The sequence below is a fragment of the Perognathus longimembris genome, chromosome 14 (assembly GCF_023159225.1).
Source record: "Perognathus longimembris pacificus isolate PPM17 chromosome 14, ASM2315922v1, whole genome shotgun sequence".
In the NCBI taxonomy this organism is placed as follows: domain Eukaryota; kingdom Metazoa; phylum Chordata; class Mammalia; order Rodentia; family Heteromyidae; genus Perognathus; species Perognathus longimembris.
In genome coordinates, this window is record NC_063174.1 from 61,788,960 (window position 1) to 61,808,061 (window position 19,102).

Sequence of the window (19,102 nt, forward strand, 5' to 3'; positions counted from 1 at the left end):
GCCCCCCTTCCCCAGACCCGCTGCACCGAGCCCTCGGTGCGCGTGCGTCCCGTGCCTCTGCTCCTCACGGTGGTACCGAGATCCGCTTGCCCAGCCGGTGCTCACTGCGCCATGCGGGCCTCCAGCCCTTTTTGCTTTCATTTCCAAGATGGAGTTTTGCACTGGGGCTGGCCTGAGACAGAATGAAGTGCCTTTTACCTCTGTCTCCCGGGTGGCTGGTCTAACAGGTGTGACTCACCGTGCCTGACGCGCTCCTTCTTACGGCTGAGTAATATTCCATCTCGTTTGTAGCACTTCTTTCTCTTTTTTTTGGCCAGTCATGAGGCTTGGACTCGGGGCTGAGCACTGTCCCTGGCTTCTTTTTTTTTTTTTTTTTGGCCAGTCCTGGGCCTTGGACTCAGGGCCCGAGCACTGTCCCTGGCTTCTTCCCGCTCAAGGCTAGCACTCTGCCACTTGAGCCACAGCGCCGCTTCTGGCCATTTTCTGTATATGTGGTGCTGGGGAATCGAACCTAGGGCCTCGTGTATCCGAGGCAGGCACTCTTGCCACTAGGCTATATCCCCAGCCCCTGTCCCTGGCTTCTTGTTGCTCAAGGCTAGCACTCTGCCACTTGAGCCACAGCGCCACTTCTGTTTTTTTCTGTGTATGGGGTGCTGGGGAATCGAACCCAGGGCTTCACGCATGCTAGGCCAGCCCTCTACCTTCCTAGCCCTATAGCACGTAACTGCTTATCCGCTGACCCCTTGGCAGACCCTTGGGTCATTTCCACCCCTTGGTCATTGGGAGCTGCTGTCAACACTGCTGTATGACAGGGCAGAGACGGACTCTTTGTTGATGTGTGTGCTGGTTGGGCTTGAACGCAGAGCCTGGGTGCCGTCTCCACTTTGGTGCTCACGGCCAGCGTGCTCTCACTTGGTCCACAGCTCCACTTCTGGCTTTTTTGGTGCTAAGAACCTCCTGCCCAGGCTGGCTTCAAACCACAGTCCTCAGATCTCAGCCTCCCAAGTGGCTACGACTCCAGGCGTGAGCCCCTGGTGCCCGGCCGGCTGCTCTTTCGCAGTCTGTGCTGTCCTTCGTGTGCACGCCCGCCGCGGGGCAGTGTGCGGTGTTCTTCTCTGCAGTGCGTGCGGGAGCGAGGGCTCCAGCCTCCCCGCGCCCTGGCTGGCTTTGCTCGGGCGGCAGCCCCGCTGTGGGTGTCCCGTGGTATTGGGTCGGCCGTGATGTGCAACACCGCAGCTGTCACTGGCCACCGCGTGTCCTCCTGAAGAAGGTCCACTCGAGTCCTTGCCTGGTTGCCGAGCTGCGCTGTGTATTTTCCTAGGGGGTCTTTGCGTACATTGTTCCATGCGGGTTCTTATGAAGAGAGTACCTCCTGTGTTGTCTCACGTGCAGCTTGCAGAGCTGGGAGACATTTCTGCAGGTTCCCTCCAGTCTGCTTCGTTTTCCTTTGGCCTGGAACGCTGTCAGGCCTCAGCTTTACCATGCGTCCGACACACCTGCGTTCCAACATCCCTCCCCCCCGCGTGCAGCAGTGCCGCAGTCAGCAGGCGTGACGTTTATCCTGGCCAGGGAGGAGGTAGGAGTGGCTGGCGGGGCACCAGGGCAGCACCATGAGGAGAGCCAGGTCTTGCCTAGATGCCCGTGAGACTCTGCCTTCCACGCACCAAGCCTGCAACCCCACAACCCCACCCCCAGCCCCTTTGCTCTGCTCACCACGAGGGCCAAACTCCAACAGGGCACCCGGAGGAGACGCAACATGTCACAGCCACCGGCCTGGGCATGGGAGGGAGGGCAGCTTCATTTCTTTTTTTTTTTTTTGCCAGTCCTGGGGCTTGGACTCAGGGCCTGAGCACTGTCCCTGGCTTCTTTTCTCGCTCAAGGCCAGCACTCTGCCACTTGAGCCACAGCGCCACTTCTGGCCGTTTTCTGTATATGTGGTGCTGGGGAATTGAACCTAGGGTGTCATGTGTACGAGGCAATCACTCCTGCCACCGGGCCATATCCCTAGCCCCGGAGGGCAGCTTCAGACTCGCCCCCCTCCCGGCCCAGTCTCCCCGCTGCTGGGATGAGAGCCCCACGCCCAAGTTTTCCTTGCTTCCTTCCGTGCTTATCTTCTCCAGGCCTGGGGCTTGAACTCCAGCCCCTGGGCTTCTTTTGCTCAAAGCTAGGCCTTGAGGCTTTCTGTGTATGTGGTGCTGAGGACTGGAACCCAGGGCTGCAAGCATGCTAGGCAGGCGCTCTCCCACTGAGCTGCATTCCGGCCCCCAAGTTCTTCTCTAAATCACTGGTTACTAGGGGTGACGGCAGCAGGTGCAGGTGTGAATGAGTGCACAGCCCCCCCCCACCACGCGGGTCGCCCGGGCCGCAGGGCAGGAGCCAGGCAGCAGGAGGCGATGGCCTCGGGAGAGACAGGGAGGGTGAAGGCCGAGGCCCCTGGATGCTTCCGGATACTTCCTGAAGCGTGATGCTCGCCAAAAAGCATCCAACGAGCTCCTGCGAACCCAGATCCTTAAGCTGAGCACGCGTGGCCTCCACGGCGTTTTCCAGGCTGTGTTCGAAACTGAATTTCAAAGGCGGCACCGCTGCCTGCCCCTGCGGGCTGCCAGTCCGCCGCTGTTACCTCTGTCCCCCGCGGTGGCCCCTCTTCCCCGCCGCTTTTAAGGGGTCTGACCACGCAGCCCCCATTTTCTCCGTGGGTTTGTGGAGCCTCTGGGGCGCGGCTTCCTGACTGTGGCGCGGCTGCCCTCTCCTGGGCACTGGCGACCATGGCCTCGCCAGCTCTTCCCCCGCTCTGCTCCGCTGTGCTCTGCCTCACCGGCCCGCGCCCTTCCCCTGCTCTGCTCTGCTCTGCTGTCCCTCACCGGCCCGCGCCCTTCCCCTGCTCTGCTCTGCTCTGCCTCACCGGCCCGCCTGCGCCCTTCCCCTGGCTCTGCTCTGCTCTGCCCTGCCTCACCGGCCCGCCTGCGCCCTTCCCCTGGCTCTGCTCTGCTCTGCCCTGCCTCACCGGCCCGCCTGCGCCCTTCCCCTGGCTCTGCTCTGCTCTGCCCTGCCTCACCGGCCCGCCTGCGCCCTTCCCCTGGCTCTGCTCTGCCCTGCCTCACCGGCCCGCCTGCGCCCTTCCCCTGCTCTGCTCTGCCCTGCCTCACCGGCCCGCCTGCGCCCTTCCCCTGGCTCTGCTCTGCTCTGCTCTGCCTCACCGGCCCGCCTGCGCCCTTCCCCTGGCTCTGCTCTGCTGTCCCTCACCGGCCCGCCTGCGCCCTTCCCCTGCTCTGCTCTGCTCTGCCCTGCCTCACCGGCCCGCCTGCGCCCTTCCCCTGGCTCTGCTCTGCTCTGCCCTGCCTCACCGGCCCGCCTGCGCCCTTCCCCTGGCTCTGCTCTGCTCTGCCCTGCCTCACCGGCCCGCCTGCGCCCTTCCCCTGGCTCTGCTCTGCTCCGCTGTCCCTCACCGGCCCGCGCCCTTCCCCTGGCTCTGCTCTGCTCCGCTGTCCCTCACCGGCCCGCGCCCTTCCCCTGCTCTGCTCTGCTCTGCTGTCCCTCACCGGCCCGCGCCCTTCCCCTGCTCTGCTCTGCTCTGCTGTCCCTCACCGGCCCGCGCCCTTCCCCTGCTCTGCTCTGCTCTGCTCTGCTGTCCCTCACCGGCCCGCGCCCTTCCCCTGCTCTGCTCTGCTCTGCTCTGCTGTCCCTCACCGGCCCGCGCCCTTCCCCTGCTCTGCTCTGCTCTGCTCTGCTGTCCCTCACCGGCCCGCGCCCTTCCCCTGCTCTGCTCCGCTGTGCTCCGCTGTCCCTCACCGGCCCGCGCCCTTCCCCTGCTCTGCTCTGCTCTGCTCTGCTGTCCCTCACCGGCCCGCGCCCTTCCCCTGCTCTGCTCTGCTCTGCTCTGCTGTCCCTCACCGGCCCGCGCCCTTCCCCTGCTCTGCTCTGCTCTGCTGTCCCTCACCGGCCCGCGCCCTTCTGGCCGGTTTGACGCCCTGTGCCCAGGCTCACGGCTCTTTCCCTCTGCGGGTTCTAATCCGAGCCGGTGCATTTTCCGTCTGAGACGTCGTGTCAGCTCAGAAAGCTCAGTTCCTGTCTGTGTGTGGGTGTGCCGGTGCCAGGCTCGAGCGCCGGGCCGGCCCTGGGCTTCTCCCCGCGCTGGCACACCTCCGCCTGCAGCGCTTTGCTAGTTAGCTGAGAGTCTTAAGGATTTGCCTGGGCTGGCTTAGAAACCAGATCCTTCCATCTTCGCTTCCCAAGCAGCTAGGATTGCAGGTGGGAACCACTGGCCCCTGGTAGTTCTTGTCTGTGCTTAGTACGTACCATTTCCTCCATCCTTTCAGAGCATAAAGAATGAACTTAACTCATGGGCAGGGGCGAGAGGGGGAAACTGAAGGAAAGCAAAGGAAGGGATGACATTGTCCAAGAACTGGACTCATCACCTGATTTATGAGTGGCAACCCCTCTGTACAACACCCTAATACCAACACTGTATTAAAAAAAAAGAACGACAGCCATTTTTTTGTCTTTGTCTACTTAGAACTGCTCAGTCCCCCGGTCACTTCTGGGTCCCACAGTGGGTCCCTTCCTGCGTCTCTGCTTCTGGCAGTGCTGGGGCTTGACCCGGGGCCTCGGCCTGCCAGCCGGTGCACTACCCTTGGGGTGCACCTCGTGTCCTTTGCCTTGGACTTTGACTAGAAACTTGTATTGATGCTCAGGTTGGCCTGGACTGCGATCCTTCCATTTCTGCTTCCCACCAGGGCTGAGATGACAGGCCACGCGCTATCCCAGCTTCTTATTGGTCGCTAAGAGGTCTCGTGAAGTGTTTGATTGGAGTCCCACCTCCTGAGCTGCTGGGACAATAGGTCACCTGTGCCCCGCTGCAGGTTTACACTGAACACCAGACATTGGCAGTCCTGCCTGACCGGGGAAGGAGCAGGGCCACCGGCTGGGGCTCGTGAGTCAGCGCCCCGCTCTGCCCTGCGGGTCAGCCTGCCGCAGCCCCGCCTCTCCTCACACCCGAGCAGGGCCCTGGACAGATGCCCTGCAGGACTTTCCACTTCGGTGCGCCAGCTCCAGCCACCAGCCCCGCCCTCCCAGTGAACAGACAGGAGGCCACACGTGCAAACATAGAGGTTTACTCACTTCTGTCATCAGAGCTACAAAACATCCCATGCGACCGCCGCGTCGCCTCCTGCGGCAGGCAGCCGGGCGCCGTCTGGTGGAGCTGCCTTCCCCCGCCGCCTCAGACGGCAAACATGGCGCAGCCTGCGCACAGCGCCTCCTCGCAGACGTCGCCGTCGCCGGAGCTGTGCGCCAGGGGGAGAGGAAAGCGGCCTTAGGGCCTCAAGGTGCCTCCCTGGGTCTGGGAGACAGACGCGTGCTAGTGCTATCTCAGGATGGTCCCCGGCTGGGGCGGGGGGGGGACAGACGGACGGACACACACCTGGACTCCAGTCCACCCCGCTGCCCCAGGGAAGGCGAGGTGGCTCTGGAGAAGAGCGGGAGCACACACATGAGGGCACAGAGCTGAGAGCTGCCCACCATGCCGGCCACTGTGTGTGTGTGGGGGGGGCAGTCTCCCTCCCAGCCCCGCGGGTGTGGGGGGGCAGTCTCCCTCCCAGCCCCGTGGGTGTGGGGGGGCAGTCTCCCTCCCAGCCCCGTGGGTGTAGGGGGGCAGTCTCCCTCCCAGCCCCGCGGGTGTGGGGGGGCAGTCTCCCTCCCAGCCCCGCGGGTGTGGGGGGGCAGTCTCCCTCCCAGCCCCGTGGGTGTGGGGGGGCAGTCTCCCTCCCAGCCCCGCGGGTGTGGGGGGGCAGTCTCCCAGCCCCGCAGGTGTGGGGGGGCAGTCTCCCTCCCAGCCCCGCGGGTGTGGGGGGGCAGTCTCCCTCCCAGCCCCGTGGGCCAGTTCCGCAGGCCCTCTGACCTCAGACCTCGGCCCAGCACGCACAGCCAGCCCTGCTGCCAGAGCTCTCTCTATGGCTCTTGCTTGGCCACAGCCCAGCCCGGTCTGGTGCGGGGACTCCTTCCCAGGTGCTGCCCACACGGGTCCTGGGAGCCCCCTGGGCCAAGTCCTGACCTGCGGGGTCAGAACCCACGAGAGGCCGGTTGGGAGAGACCCTGAGAGGACACAGCACGTCAGGCGCAGCCGCCGGCCACACCGTCTCAGATGACTCGTGGACGGCGCTGGGGGCCACAGAGCGGCTGCCAGCTGGTGGGGAGGCCTGGGTCTCATGTCAGAGAAGCCCTTGTTTTCCGCTGCCGTCCTGATGTGTGGTGCCGGCCAGCGCAAGCAGCAGGGACGCGGCAGATGCGGCAGGCACAGCAGGCAAGCTTGCAGACCCCCCTTCCTGCTCGTGACCACCGGGTGGGCTGTCCCCGTGAGGACTAAGATGTTCACGTTGGGGCTGGCGACCCACGTGGCATCTTGGTGTGCTCTGCGGCGTCTGGGGAGAGGGGGCCGGAGCGGCCGCCGTAGGCCACGGAGCCGGTTGTTTTGGGAAACTTGCGTTTCCTTAGAAAGGGTCACGAGGTCTCCAGGGAAAGAGGTGAAACCCGCATCCCCCTCAGATCCCGACCCGTGAGGCGAGGGTAACGGCCCCCGCAGGGAGAGGCGACGTGACTCCAGCAGCGCCGGGCGGACACTTACTCTGCGAGGCCACACAGGGCGCAGGCCACGGCGCCACAGCCCCAGCAGGTGCGCACGCACTGCCGGCACACCGCCTGCTCGCACTGGCTGCACGCGGCCTTCCCGTCCACGGCTCGCACGCACGAGGAGCACGCCACGGGCGCCGTCCCGGACGCGTCTGCGAGGAGGAAACCGGCCATCAGCCCCGGAAGAGGACGGGGGACACCGGGCCCGCGAGGCCACCGAGCCCCTCCCTCGGCGAGGGGGGCAGATCCAGACCCCCACCCCCGCCGCTTACCCCTGGATCCTTTACCAACCACCAGCCAGGCTCAGCACCAGAGACCCAGCCACCCAGGCCCTGGGCCACCAGGCCAGACTGCAGGACAGAGCTACTGCTGGCACTTAGAGCAACTCGCCCTCCTCTGACCACGCCGCGTTCACACCGCATGCCCCGTCACGCGCAGCGTTCACACCGCATGCCCCGTCACACGCAGCGTTCACACCGCATGCCCCGTCACACGCAGCGTTCACACCGCATGCCCGTCACACGCAGCATTCACGTCACACGCAGCGTTCACACCGCATGCCCCGTCACACGCAGCGTTCACACCGCATGCCCGTCACACGCAGCGTTCACATCACGCGCAGCGTTCACACCGCATGCCCTGTCACACGCAGCGTTCACACCGCATGCCCTGTCACGCGCAGCGTTCACACCGCATGCCCTGTCACGCGCAGCGTTCACACCGCATGCCCCGTCACACGCAGCGTTCACACCGCATGCCCGTCACGCGCAGCGTTCACACCGCATGCCCTGTCACGCGCAGCGTTCACACCGCATGCCGTCACACGCAGCGTTCACACCGCATGCCCTGTCACGCGCAGCGTTCACACCACATGCCCTGTCACGCGCAGCGTTCACACCGCATGCCCGACACGCGCAGTGTTCACACCGCGTGTCCCTATCACACAGTGTTCACATCACGCGCAGCGTTCACACCACATGTCCCCGTCACACGCAGCGTTCACACCGCGTGTCCCGTCACGCGCAGCGTTCACACCGCATGTCCCCGTCACACGCAGCGTTCACACCGAATGTCCCCGTCACGCGCAGCGTTCACACACCGCATGTCCCCGTCACGCGCAGCGTTCACACCGCATGTCCCCGTCACGCGCAGCATTCACACTGCATGTCCCCGTCACGCAATGTTCACACCGCATGCCCCCGTCACACGCAGCATTCACACTGCATGTCCCTGTCACGCACAGCGTTCACACCGCATGCCCCGTCACACGCAGCATTCACGTCACACGCAGCGTTCACACCGCATGTCCGTCACACGCAGCGTTCACACCTCATGCCGTCACGCGCAGCATTCACACCGCATGTCCCCGTCACGCGCAGCGTTCACACCGCGTGTCCCGTCACGCGCAGCGTTCACACCGCATGTCCCTGTCACGCACAGTGTTCACACCGCATGCCCCCGTCACGCGCAGCGTTCACACTCACGTCCCTGCCTGGCCCACTGCCTCGCTGGTTCCCAGGAGGTTCCCGGGCTCCCTCAGGGCTGGGCTCAGGGGCGCGGCAGGGACTGGTTTTAGCCCTCGGCTGACAGGCCCTGAGCCTCTCCACACGGGTGACTGCCCGGGGCTGGGCGGGTGGCCGGCAGAGCCGTGCCTTGCTGTCACCCACCCTCAGCACCACAGCCAGCCCAGCCGGTGTCCCCGGCAGCCACTCACCAGCATCGGAAGCCTGGGCGCAGCTCCGGATCAGTCGGCCATCGGGTCCAATCAGCATCTGCCCTCTGGTAGCCCGCGGGGTCCCCGTGGGGCCGGGCTGCGGAGACTCTGGCAGGTGGACGATGGCACAGCCTTCGCCCCACGTGTGACCCCTGCAGGCCTGGGCCCCGCGGAAAAGGAGCTGCTTGGTCCTCTCTGGGAAGACAGGCCATTCCCAAGTTTACACCGCAGCCGCCACATGAACCTCCTGTGCCGGCCCAGCGAGGAGCTCCGTGTGCCACGGACCTGGGCCCGCGGCGGTCCCTGGCAAGTCAGGGCCTCCTTGCCTCTAGGCCCCCCAGCTCAGCGGCCACCTCCTCCCGGACGCTCTGGCCGGCAGCCCACCAGTGTCTGACACGGGGCTCCTCCAGGCTTCATTTTCAGCAACCACAGCTGGTCTCATCTCAGTGGATCAGGCCCTTTTCCCTGCCCTGCCCTGCCCAGCACGTCCCTCCTGCAAGCTGGAAGAGGCAGTCCCCCCACTGGGGCGTTCCTTCTCAAGTGTGGGGGTGTCAAGGACATCGGAGGCAGCTAGAGGCTCAGACCCACACCTATAGCCCCAGACCAGCAGGCTGACACTTGGCTCACCCAAGGGGCCAGAGCCCGTGACCCCAGACACACAGCCAACCCTGAGAGCCCGAGGAGGGAGGCCCCATGACCTCAGACACACAGCCAACCCTGAGAGCCCGAGGAGGGAGGCCCCGTGACTCCAGACACACAGCCAACCCTGAGAGCCCGAGGAGGGAGGCCCCGTGACTCCAGACACACAGCCAACCCTGAGAGCCCGAGGAGGGAGGCCCCGTGACCTCAGACACACAGCCAACCCTGAGAGCCCGAGAAGGGAGGCCCCGTGACCTCAGACACACAGCCAACCCTGAACCTGGGGAGGGAGGCCCTGTGACCTCAGACACACAGCCAACCCTGAGAGCCCGAGGAGGGAGGCCTGTGACCTCAGACACACAGCCAACCCTGAACCTGAGGAGGGAGGCCCCGTGACCCCAGACACACAGCCAACACTGAGAGCCCGAGAAGGGAGGCCCTGTGACCTCAGACACACAGCCAACACTGAGAGCCCGAGAAGGGAGGCCTGTGACCTCAGACACACAGCCAACACTGAGAGCCCGAGGAGGGAGGCCTGTGACCTCAGACACACAGCCAACCCTGAGAGCCCGAGGAGGGAGGCCCCGTGACCCCAGACACACAGCCAACACTGAGAGCCCGAGGAGGGAGGCCTGTGACCTCAGACACATAGCTACCCCAGAAAGCCTACGAGGAGGGGCTTAGGGACCCTCTCAAAATACTCGCTCAGATGCCAGTGTGCTGTGATGTCCGTGGTTATCAGCGGCTGTGGGAAATTCCACATTAGTGGCTCTCCTGAGTGGAGGCCACGAGGAGGACTGGCATGCTAAGGCTGATCTTGTCCTGGAGGAGTCCTGGTCCATTCAGGGTAAAGAGGCCAGGGTGTGGTGGGGGTGGTGGCCCTGCCCTGTACTACATAGGGAGCCTCAGAGCCCAGCACCCCTCCCCTGCAAGTGTTCCAGCACCGAGAGCGGGTAGAGCCAGACCGACTGAGCTCCTTCTAGAGTGGCAGCCCTGGGGTTTGAGGCAGGCCTTTTACTGCTAGCGCCACACCGGGTCCTTCTCATTTCCAAGCAGGGTCTTGGTGTTCGCCCAGTCCTCCCGTGCCCGGTTTCCCTGTGGCTGGATGACAGGCCCGCACACTCGATGGTTTTCGGCGGCGGTGGAGTCGCACTGGGCTTTCTGGCTGCCCGTGGGGGGGCCGCGACGCCGGCTTCCACCGACGAGACGGGCAGTGGCGCTCGGCCCCTCCCCGGGGCCAGTCGTCCCCGAGGGAAGCCTCGCGTTCCCGGCGGCCCCGCGCCCCCGCGGCGCTTCCCAGCTCCGGCTGGCTCCGCCCCGCCCCGCCCCGCCCGGGTCCGGGTCCGGCCCGGGAGCGACCCGGAGCGAGTCCCGCCCGGCGGCCGCCCGCACTCACCGAAGACCTCTCGCGCGTAGCGCTCGCCGCACACGCCGCGGCTCAGCTCCCTCGGGCCCACGCGGACCTTGAGCTGCAGCGGGGCGGCGTCGGCGAACGGGCAGCCCCGCTTGGGCATGGCCGCGGGGCCGCGGGGCCGCGGGGCTGCAGGACGCGGACGGCCGCGCGCCTCGGCGACCTCGACGTCACAGCCGCGCGCCAACCGCAGGGCGGGGGAGGGGCGGGGCCGGAGAGGAGCACGGCTCGGGATTGGCTGTCTAGAGGTGGGAGGCGGGGACAATTCCAGGCGCCGCGCGGGATAGGCCTGGGCCCACGTCGGAGGTGGGACTCTGTGGCGCGGGAAATGCCGCGAAGGGGCCGGGCTCGTGCCTGATAGGCCGAAGGCCGGGTTGGGGGCGGGTCTCGCGCGGCGCGCGGCTCCGGATAGGTCAGAGCTAGGGCGGGGCGGGGCTCCCGGGCCGGACGTGGGCGAGTCTCCACGTGGGCTTGTGTTTTCGGTCGGCCGGCTCCTCTGGCCTCGGTGATGACCCCGGGCTGGTGTCCTCCCGGGTCCCCGGTCGGGGTGCGTGGGGCGCAGCGCGGCGCCCCCTCCCTCCCGTGCTCCAGTGTGTCCGGTGGCCGCGAGCCCGGGCCTCAGACGCCGGCCCTGGCGCCCCGCCGGCCCCTAGCCAGGCCTCGTGGGGCCTCTGGGCCCGCCGACCGGAAGCGCCTCGGGATTGGGGGCTTGAGCGAGGGGCCCGGCTTGCCGAGCAGGTGCCCCACCGTGGGAACCGCACCTCTAGCCCACTTTTCCGTGGTTATTTTTCAGACAGGGCCTAGCTTCTTGGAGTCGGTGCTGAGCAGTGTCACCGGAGGAGGCCCGGCGTGGGAGGAAGGCCCCTGGGGGCGTGACTCGGACCGGGAGATGTGGGCGGCCCCTTCCTGCCTCCGCCCGTCCGCTTCCGGGCCGCCGGGAGCGAGCTGCAGCGCTCTGCCACGCCCCCGGGCCCGGGCGGCTTCTCACCACTGCCCAAGCCCTGGAGCCTGGGCCCGTGAGCCGGAATAAACCCTCCTGTAAGTGTTTTGTCACAGCGGCCCGCTGTGGAGCACTTCCTTATTCCGGTGACAGATGTATCGGCCCCTGGGTCGGGGTCTCTCTCAGGAAACTTGGAGCGCTGGCCACTGCACCATGGCTCCTGTGTGTCCTTCTGTTCCTTCTGAGAAAGCCTCTCTCTCCCACAGCTCTGACTGGAGGGCCGGACAGATGCAGCAAATGCCATCGAATGGGAGGAGCAGTTAGTCACAGGCTGATGAGAGTTGCTCTCTGGAAGAGCCAGTGGGAGGAGGAGCCGTCCAGGACCCAGATGCCCAGCCTGTGGGTCGGAGGAAGGGATGAAGAGAGACTTACAGGCCAGAACCTTCCCTGGAGCCAGGTGCCACCCGAACTTCTCTGGTCTAGAGGGGAGTAGAGTCCCCAGGGGGCTGGGCCACCCTGAGGACTGGGGAACAGCAGAGAGCTGTCTGGTCTCTTCTGGTTCTGCGTTGTACATGGGGGGGGGGGTGGGGGACACCCCTTCCTCAACTCGTTCTCCAGACATGTACCACCTGAAAATGGGTAAGCTCCTTGTCCCTCTTGTGTGCCGGGAAGTTGAGTGCGGCGGGGACACTGAACCCGAGGCCCCTTGAGCACAGAGGGAGCCCAGTGGCACTGCGCCTTCCCACGGTGTCCGGAGACCCCAAGGCCCCTCTCCGCACTGCTTGGAAAGGGGCGGCAGCGAGTGCAGTAGGAGTCACCAGAGTTTCTGCACGGTTGTCAGCCATGGCCTCTCCAGGGTGTGGGCCAGTCAGGCCTCTGTCTAGATATTCCCTGCGGCTGCCACGTCACCTAGAGAGGCCACTCTAAATGTCTCCGGGAGCATAGGCCACCGTTGGTGCGGCAAGCCTTCGGTCAACAGAGGGGCGGCTGGGTTCATGCAGTGAATTGCAGAGGGACTGAGGGCAAGCAGCCCAACTGTCATAGAGGGGGTCTGCCTCTCTGTGGGTGGGGGCTGGTATCACAGCCCTCCTGGACCACCTCCCTGGCAGGTCCAACCTGGGTAGCAGCTCTGGTGTGTTCATTCACTCAGGTGGTTGGTCAGGTTTTGTGGGGAGGGGAGCAATAATGGAGCTTGAACTAAGGGCCTTGTGCCTGCCAGGCAGACACTCTTACCACTTGAGCTATGCACCCAATCCTTGTGTGTATGTGTTCGCATGCACACGTGTGTGTTCACATGCACACGTGTGTGTGTGCAAGTGTGTTTGAACTCGGGGCCTCATATGGACAGGTTTGTGTGGCCCCACGCAGCCACATCCCAGCCCCGTTTTTCAGTGGTTATTTTTAGGACAGGACTTCCACGCTGGGTGATTGTGCCAGAGCTGTGATCCGCCTGTTTTTAGGCTTCTGATTGTCCCTGCAGTCTCAAGGCTGTCACTGCATCCAGACTCCTCCTGGTGGAGATGGAGACTCTCAAGGACTCTTCTTCCTAGGCTGCTGATCTGCCACCATGATACTCTGGGTCTCAGCTTCCCGTGGAGGTTAGAGTGACAGGTGTGTGTCTGTCTCATAAACGTTCCTCCCCGGCTGGCCCTGAACTGCGAGGCCACTGAGCTCTGAAGTAGCATGAGCCACCAGCACCCAGCTTCTACTCTGTTTCTGAGCTGGGTACTCAGGCTTTGTGCCTGGGATCTGCCCTCCACCCTTCTGCTTTCCGCTCCTGTGGAGCTGGGCATGTAGGCCCAGGCCCCCACACCCAGCCAGGTGATTCGTTTCGAAAAACATTCCGTACATTGGTCTCCTACCTGAGCTTGCTCTGCTTTGTTTTCTGAGCAAACACATGCCTTTGTGTTGCGATACCAAAATGCAGGGCTCTGTCTTGACCTGACTACAGCCATCGCGGTCCTAATCCCCCGTCACCCACCAGGTGACCCCAGTGCTGCCCCTGGCCTGCGGGACACGGCTACCTAGAGTGCCAGCTGAAGTGGTGCTGGTGGGGGCCTGCCACCCCAGCCACGGAGGACCTGGCCAGATGTATGGGACTGTCTCCAGTTAGCCAGCAGAGCGCTCAAGTGCTAGAGTGTCAGCCTTGCACAAAAAAGCCAGATGAGACTATGAGGCCCTGAGTTCAAGCCCCAGTGTCTGCACACGCATGCGCGCACACACACACACACAGAGGACAGCGAGCTGAGGGTGTTGTGCCAGCTGTGGGTGCAGTTTCCTGGGTGATGCTGGCTAGGTGTACTGCAGTTGTCCGTGGTCCACTCTGCCCAGTTTAGTATGTAATTCCCCCTCCTGTGCCTGGGGATGTGACACTGTCCTGCTGCCGGCGATGGCAGGACAGTTTGGGCCGTCCTGTCCTCCTGCCCGTCGGCCTCTCTCCTGCCCAGCAGCTGCTCCTCTGTAGGGGGCTTTTCTCCTGGGAAGCATCCCAAGGCTCTGGGACTCAGGAGGAGTGCTCACCACTCAGTAGAAATGCCACACGGACAAAATCAGGACAGGCAGACCACAACCATTCTCACTCAGTGGCTCCTGAGTATGTTTATTACAACATGGCTCCAACTGGACATGTGCCACGTGACCATCCGTTATCACTGACGTGTACCATGTGACCATCCGTTATCATTGGACATATGCACAGGACCGTTACCACTGCACACATGCCACGTGACCATCCGTTATCACTGACATGTACCACATGACCATTATCATGGCACGTGCCACGTGACCATTGGTTATCACTGACACCACGTGGTCGTTGGTTATCACGGGACACGTGCCATGGGAGTACCAGTGTGTCACAGAAGGACTCTGTCAAGCACCTAGGCTCTTGTTAGATAGCACAGTTTAAAAAACGTAGACAGTGCTGGCTTTCAGATGTTTAAAATCATAGAACTCAGTGGGTTGAGCTGAAGGTTTACATAGAAAAATAAAAGTTCAGAAAATAGATCTCCTAGTTTTGCTTATGGCGCTGGTGTGGGCTGGGGAGGAGGGTGCCCTCCGTCTGTCTGTCCCGGCTCAGGTCCGCCGGGTCTAGAAGAGCTGGATCATGGACTCCCGGGACTTGCCGACACCAACCCACTTCACTGGAAGGGCAACAGAGAGGGTCGTGCAGATGACCACCCACGGGGCACCGTCATGCCGCCCACCTGCAAGGGGCCTTGCTCTCTCCGAGTGCAAGCACTTCTTAACTTCCTAATGATAAAGGTCACCCAAGCTGGGGCTTGCCCACCGACTGCAGGAAGCAGAGCCCCCCCCCCCCCCTTGCCGGCAGCCATGGGGGTCTGAGCGACCTCTGACCCGTGGTCCTGCCTGCCATCCACACTGGGCAGCTCCTGCTTCTGCCTCGTCACTGGGGCCTGCCCTGGCGGGAGCTGACCCTCCCCAGGGGGACATGGGCGTGTCACTGCGCTGAGGCCCCCGGGGGCTGGAGGAGGCGCTCACCCACCTGCCACGCCCACGTGGTTCTCCACGAACCGCACGTAGCTCTGGGCCTGCGGAGGCAGGTCCTCCCACTTGCGGGCGCCCGTGGTGTCTGCTTTCCAGCCAGGCAGCGTCTCGTACTCCACCTCTACCTTCTGCAGGATCTCCTGGTTGGCTGGGGGGAGGGGGGCACGGGGTCCGTGGCGCTCCCCAGCCCTCCCCAGCGCGCAGGAGCGAGGTGTCTGGACGCAGCGGCCCCCAGGGGAGACGCCAGGAGGCCTCACGGCTCCGCGGGAAAGCTGAGTCCTGGACACCTCCCCAGCCCTGAGTCCCAGAACCCCTGGCTCACAGTGGAGGCTCACACCCCCTTACTGATGGAAGGTGCTGGAACCAGTGCCCCCCCCCAAGCCGGCATTCCAGAGCCTCGGAGCCAGGAAGTGTCCGCCTGGGGCTCTGCGTGAGCACAAAGTCCTGGACCCCAGTGGCGAACCTGCCTCCCCCATGGGCCTCCTCACAGGTCAGCAGGGACGAGGGCCCTCAGGCCACTGTGACACCCTCGGCCATGGGGCCTGCGCAGAGGGGGCCGGGGGGCACCGGGAAGGGGGCTGTGGGGAGGAGGGGTCAGACACGCCGATTTCCAGATGCATTTATGCCAGGCAGGAGGGCGCCCCAGCGGCCCGGGCGCCCGCCCAGGACTTGCCCCGCTACTTCACAGCAGCTGGAGGATGCCCGCAGCTGACCGGGGGCCCAGCCTCGTCTCCCCCAGGACCCACGCGAGGCTCAGGTGGGAGGAAGGAGCCCAGTCCCGGAAGTCACAGCTGCCTCGCCTCCCTGCCAAGGGCCCCAGAGACCCAGGCCCCTCGCGTACCTGGGAAGTAGGGGATCCTCTTCCCGTGGAGCTTGTAGGAGACGCCAACTTTGATCTCGCCCAGGACATCCAGGATGTCCAGCTTGGTCAGTGCCAGCCTGCCCCGACCGAGGGAAGAGACAGTCACCGGCCGCCATCGCTTCCCCTGGCTCCCTCCCTTCCCACTGGCAGTGGGCGGAGGTAAGGTCCGGCGGCACCGGGAAACCCAAACCCGTCAGCGGCGGGAATGTCTTGTCTTTGGGCCCCGCCCCCAGACCTGGCCATCGCAGCGAGGCCCCGCCCCGCCAGTTCCGCCCCGCGAGGCCCCGCCCCCGCCAGTTCCGCCCCGCGAGGCCCCGCCCCCATCAGTTCCGCCCCGCGAGGCCCCGCCCCCACCAGTTCCGCCCCGCGAGGCCCCGCCCCCGTCAGTTCCGCTCCGCGAGGCCCCGCCCCCACCAGTTCCGCCCCGCGAGGCCCCGCCCCCGCCAGTTCCGCCCCGCGAAGCCCCGCCCCCGCCAGTTCCGCCCCGCGAGGCCCCGCCCCGCGAGGCCCCGCCCCCCATAGCTCAGGGGGTGCGTGGGGGCTGTGGTGGTGATAACCCGAGCCCTCCCCCCTCTGCTGTCCTGTCTGCGGCGTCTCCAGTGCCCTTCCTGCTCGGGGTTCCTCCCCAGGAGCCCCGGATGAGCTCCTGTTGGCCAGGGCCGCCGTGGGGCGGTGGCCATCTGTGTGCTGCAGACGCCAGGCCCTGCCGGTCCCCCTGGCCAGCTCGGTTCCCCAGCACCAGCGGCAGGAGGGCGCTTCCCCGACCCAGGGCTCCCCCGCACCGCTGGGGTCCGGTGAAGGGACGCCCGCGGGCCCCCCGCCAGCCTGTCTGCTCCCGGGCCGCCGCCCCTCCCAGGGCGAACCCCAGGCCCCCAGGCAGGGCCGGCGGCTGCATGTGGCGGAGGGTGGTGGAGAGCGGGGTGGCGTGCCCACCACGCGCCCACGAAGGCCCCAGGGGCTCCGGGAGCGCCTGCCGGCCCCTGCCGACCCGTGCTCCCACGGCCCCGGGGGGGGGGGCAGGCGGGGCCGCTTACGCGGTGAACCCGTTGACCATGTGGGCATATCTCAGGATCATCAGGTCCAGCCAGCCGCAGCGCCTCTTCCTGCCCGTGGTCACCCCCCACTCGTGGCCGCGGGTCTGCAACAGCTCTCCAATTTCCTAGGCGAGGAGAGAGGGCCGTCCGCCCCTGCTCCGCACCCGCGGGCCCTGGCGCTTTTGCCTTCCTTACTCTTCCTCCCCCACCTTCCCACTCCTCCTCTGCCTCTTCCTCCCCGGCCCTTCTCCTGGTCCTCCTCTTCCTCCTCCTCCCCTTCTCCCGCTCCTTATTCCTCCCCTTTTCCTCCTCCTTCCTCTACATAGGAATCCCTGACCCCCTCCCCCTGCCCCCTCCCCACGCAGGGGCGGGGCCCGGCATCCCGTCTCAGGGCCTCTCTGGATGAGGCTGCTCCGCGGCTCTCGCAGCGTGGGCAGCGCCCGCGGCCCCGCACCCACGGCCCGGGGCGGGCGCTCACGTTGATCTGCTCGGTGGGGAAGGCCCCGATGCCCACTGCGCGTGGTGTAGGCCTTCACCACCCCGTACACGTCGCCGATGTTCTGGGGGGGGACGCCCAGGCCCGTGCACACGCCGCCCACCGTGCAGTTGGAGGAGGTCACGAAGGGGTAGGTCCCTGCGGAGAGACGCGCGGCGTCACCCGGTCCTCCGAGGCTCCCGGCCGGGACAGCCTCTCGGCGAGGGCAGCGGGGGGCTGGACGCGGGGGGAGGGCGGGGGGCACCAGGGCAAGGGGCCGGCCCTCCAGAGTCAGGAGTGTGGGATGGACAGACGGACGGACGGCAGGCTGCTCCAGCGTGGCTGGGGTGAGGTCGGCCTGTGGAGGAGGGCAGCGGGAGGAGGCACACGGAGCCGCCGTCTGGCCTGGTCCCCGTCCCGGTGCCCCCACCCCACAACGGGACTGCTCGCAGTGTGCCTGGCGCCGTGGCCTCAAAGGGGCCCGCACTCAGCCCCGGCCTGCCGGCTCTCCGCGGCCGGCCCGTCCCCCCCGCGGCCAGCCCGTCCCCCGTGGCCAGTCTGTCCCCCGTCCCCGTCCCCCGCGTCCTGGCCCTGCGGCCCGGCTCGCTCTCCGCGGCCGGCCCGTCCCCCGTCCCCGTCCCCCGCGTCCTGGCCCTGCGGCCCGGCTCACTCTCCGCGGCCGGCCCGTCCCCGTCCCCCGCGGCCAGCCCGTCCCCCGTCCCCCGCGTCCTGGTCCTGCGGCCCAGCTCGCTCTCCGCGGCCAGCCCGTCCCCCCGCGGCCAGCCCGTCCCCCGCGTCCTGGCCCTGCGGCCCGGCTCGCTCTCTGCGGCCAGCCCGTCCCCCCGCGGCCAGCCCGTCCCCCGTCCCCGTCCCCCGCGTCCTGGCCCTGCGGCCCGGCTCGCTCTCCGCGGCCAGCCCGTCCCCCCGCGGCCAGCCCGTCCCCCGTCCCCGTCCCCGTCCCCTGCGTCCTGGCCCTGCGGCCCCGGCTCGCTCTCCGCGGCCAGCCCGTCCCCCCGCGGCCAGCCCGTCCCCCGTCCCCGTCCCCGTCCCCTGCGTCCTGGCCCTGCGGCCCGGCTCGCTCTCCGCGGCCAGCCCGTCCCCCCGCGGCCAGCCCGTCCCCCGTCCCCGTCCCCCGCGTCCTGGCCCTGCGGCCCGGCTCGCTCTCCGCGGCCAGCCCGTCCCCCCGCGGCCAGCCCGTCCCCCGTCCCCGTCCCCGTCCCCCGCGTCCTGGCCCTGCGGCCCGGCTCGCTCTCCGCGGCCGGCCCGTCCCGCGGTGCGCCGGGCCCCACGGGGCCGTACCGAAGTCGATGTCGAGCAGGGCCGCGTTGGCGCCTTCCACCAGGATCTTCTTGGGGGGCCCGTGGAGGGCCTCGTACATGAAATAGACGCCGTCTCGCACCATGGGCCGGATCCGCTCAGCAAAGCCCTGGGAAGACGGGGGGGGGGGTTCAGAGGGGGGGCCTCTGCTCGCCCCCCCCCCCGCCGCCCCCCATGACCACACGGGGTGCAGCTGGACCCGCGAACCTCCCGCCCGAAGCCCGCCGCCCCCCTCCTCCCGGCCCGGGGTCCCCGCCTCTGGCTGACCTTGAGCCTCCTCAGTTGACCTTCGACGTCGATCTCCAGGGTGGGGAACATGGATTGGTGCTGGAGGGCCAGGTTCTTGAACCTGCACGGGAGGGCCTTGCTTTGACCCCCTCGTGGGTGCCCAGCCTGGGGCCCGTGGGGGGCCCGGCCCCCCCTCCAGCCTCTCCTCCCGCCCCCGCCCGGCTGCGGTACCTGGCGGAGAACTCATCGAAGTCTGCCAGCAGGTCGCAGATGCGGAGGCCGGTGCGCGCGGCCTTGGACGAGTACGTGGGGCCGATCCCCTTCTTGGTGGTGCCGATGCTGGAAGATGGC

At 66.5% G+C, this 19,102-nt stretch overlaps 2 protein-coding genes across 5 annotated transcripts; both read right to left on the bottom strand.

Moving 5' to 3' along the window:
- Nucleotides 1-4,384: 4,384 nt before the first annotated feature.
- Siva1 (SIVA1 apoptosis inducing factor) lies at nt 4,385-10,560 on the bottom strand. 4 transcript variants are annotated; one of them, XR_007213232.1, is made up of 5 exons: nt 10,374-10,556; nt 8,339-8,533; nt 6,620-6,776; nt 5,119-5,282; nt 4,385-4,823 (listed from the first exon to the last, which is right to left on the bottom strand). XR_007213232.1 is itself a non-coding variant. In XM_048362680.1 (4 exons), the coding sequence occupies exons 1-4, from the start codon at nt 10,489-10,491 to the stop codon at nt 5,219-5,221; spliced, it is 534 nt and encodes a 177-aa protein (XP_048218637.1). In that variant the 5' UTR covers nt 10,492-10,555; the 3' UTR covers nt 5,096-5,218. The 4 variants fall into 4 exon arrangements, 2 of the variants coding, with proteins under 2 accessions (XP_048218637.1, XP_048218638.1); XR_007213233.1 differs by having other exon boundaries at nt 4,386-4,818; XM_048362680.1 differs by lacking the exon at nt 4,385-4,823 and having other exon boundaries at nt 5,096-5,282; nt 10,374-10,555.
- A 3,336-nt stretch (nt 10,561-13,896) lies between these two features.
- On the bottom strand, nt 13,897-19,096 carry Adss1 (adenylosuccinate synthase 1). Its single transcript, XM_048362684.1, is given in 9 exon segments — nt 13,897-14,471; nt 14,834-14,983; nt 15,677-15,774; nt 16,732-16,856; nt 17,210-17,245; nt 17,247-17,365; nt 18,506-18,632; nt 18,791-18,872; nt 18,983-19,096. Coding segments are annotated over 8 exon segments (759 nt in total). The 5' UTR covers nt 18,842-18,872; nt 18,983-19,096; the 3' UTR covers nt 13,897-14,418.
- Nucleotides 19,097-19,102: the final 6 nt, after the last annotated feature.

Bases quoted from the DNA above. Each gene is read 5' to 3' on its own strand.
- Siva1 (XM_048362680.1), bottom strand. From the start codon at position 10,491: ATGCCCAAGCGGGGCTGCCCGTTCGCCGACGCCGCCCCGCTGCAGCTC. The intron at 6,777-8,338 runs GTGAGTGGCTGC...TCCTCCTCGCAG, and splicing joins CGCCCAGGCTTCCGATGCTG to ACGCGTCCGGGACGGCGCCC. The intron at 5,283-6,619 runs GTAAGTGTCCGC...CCTGGCGCACAG, and splicing joins GCCCTGTGTGGCCTCGCAGA to CTCCGGCGACGGCGACGTCT.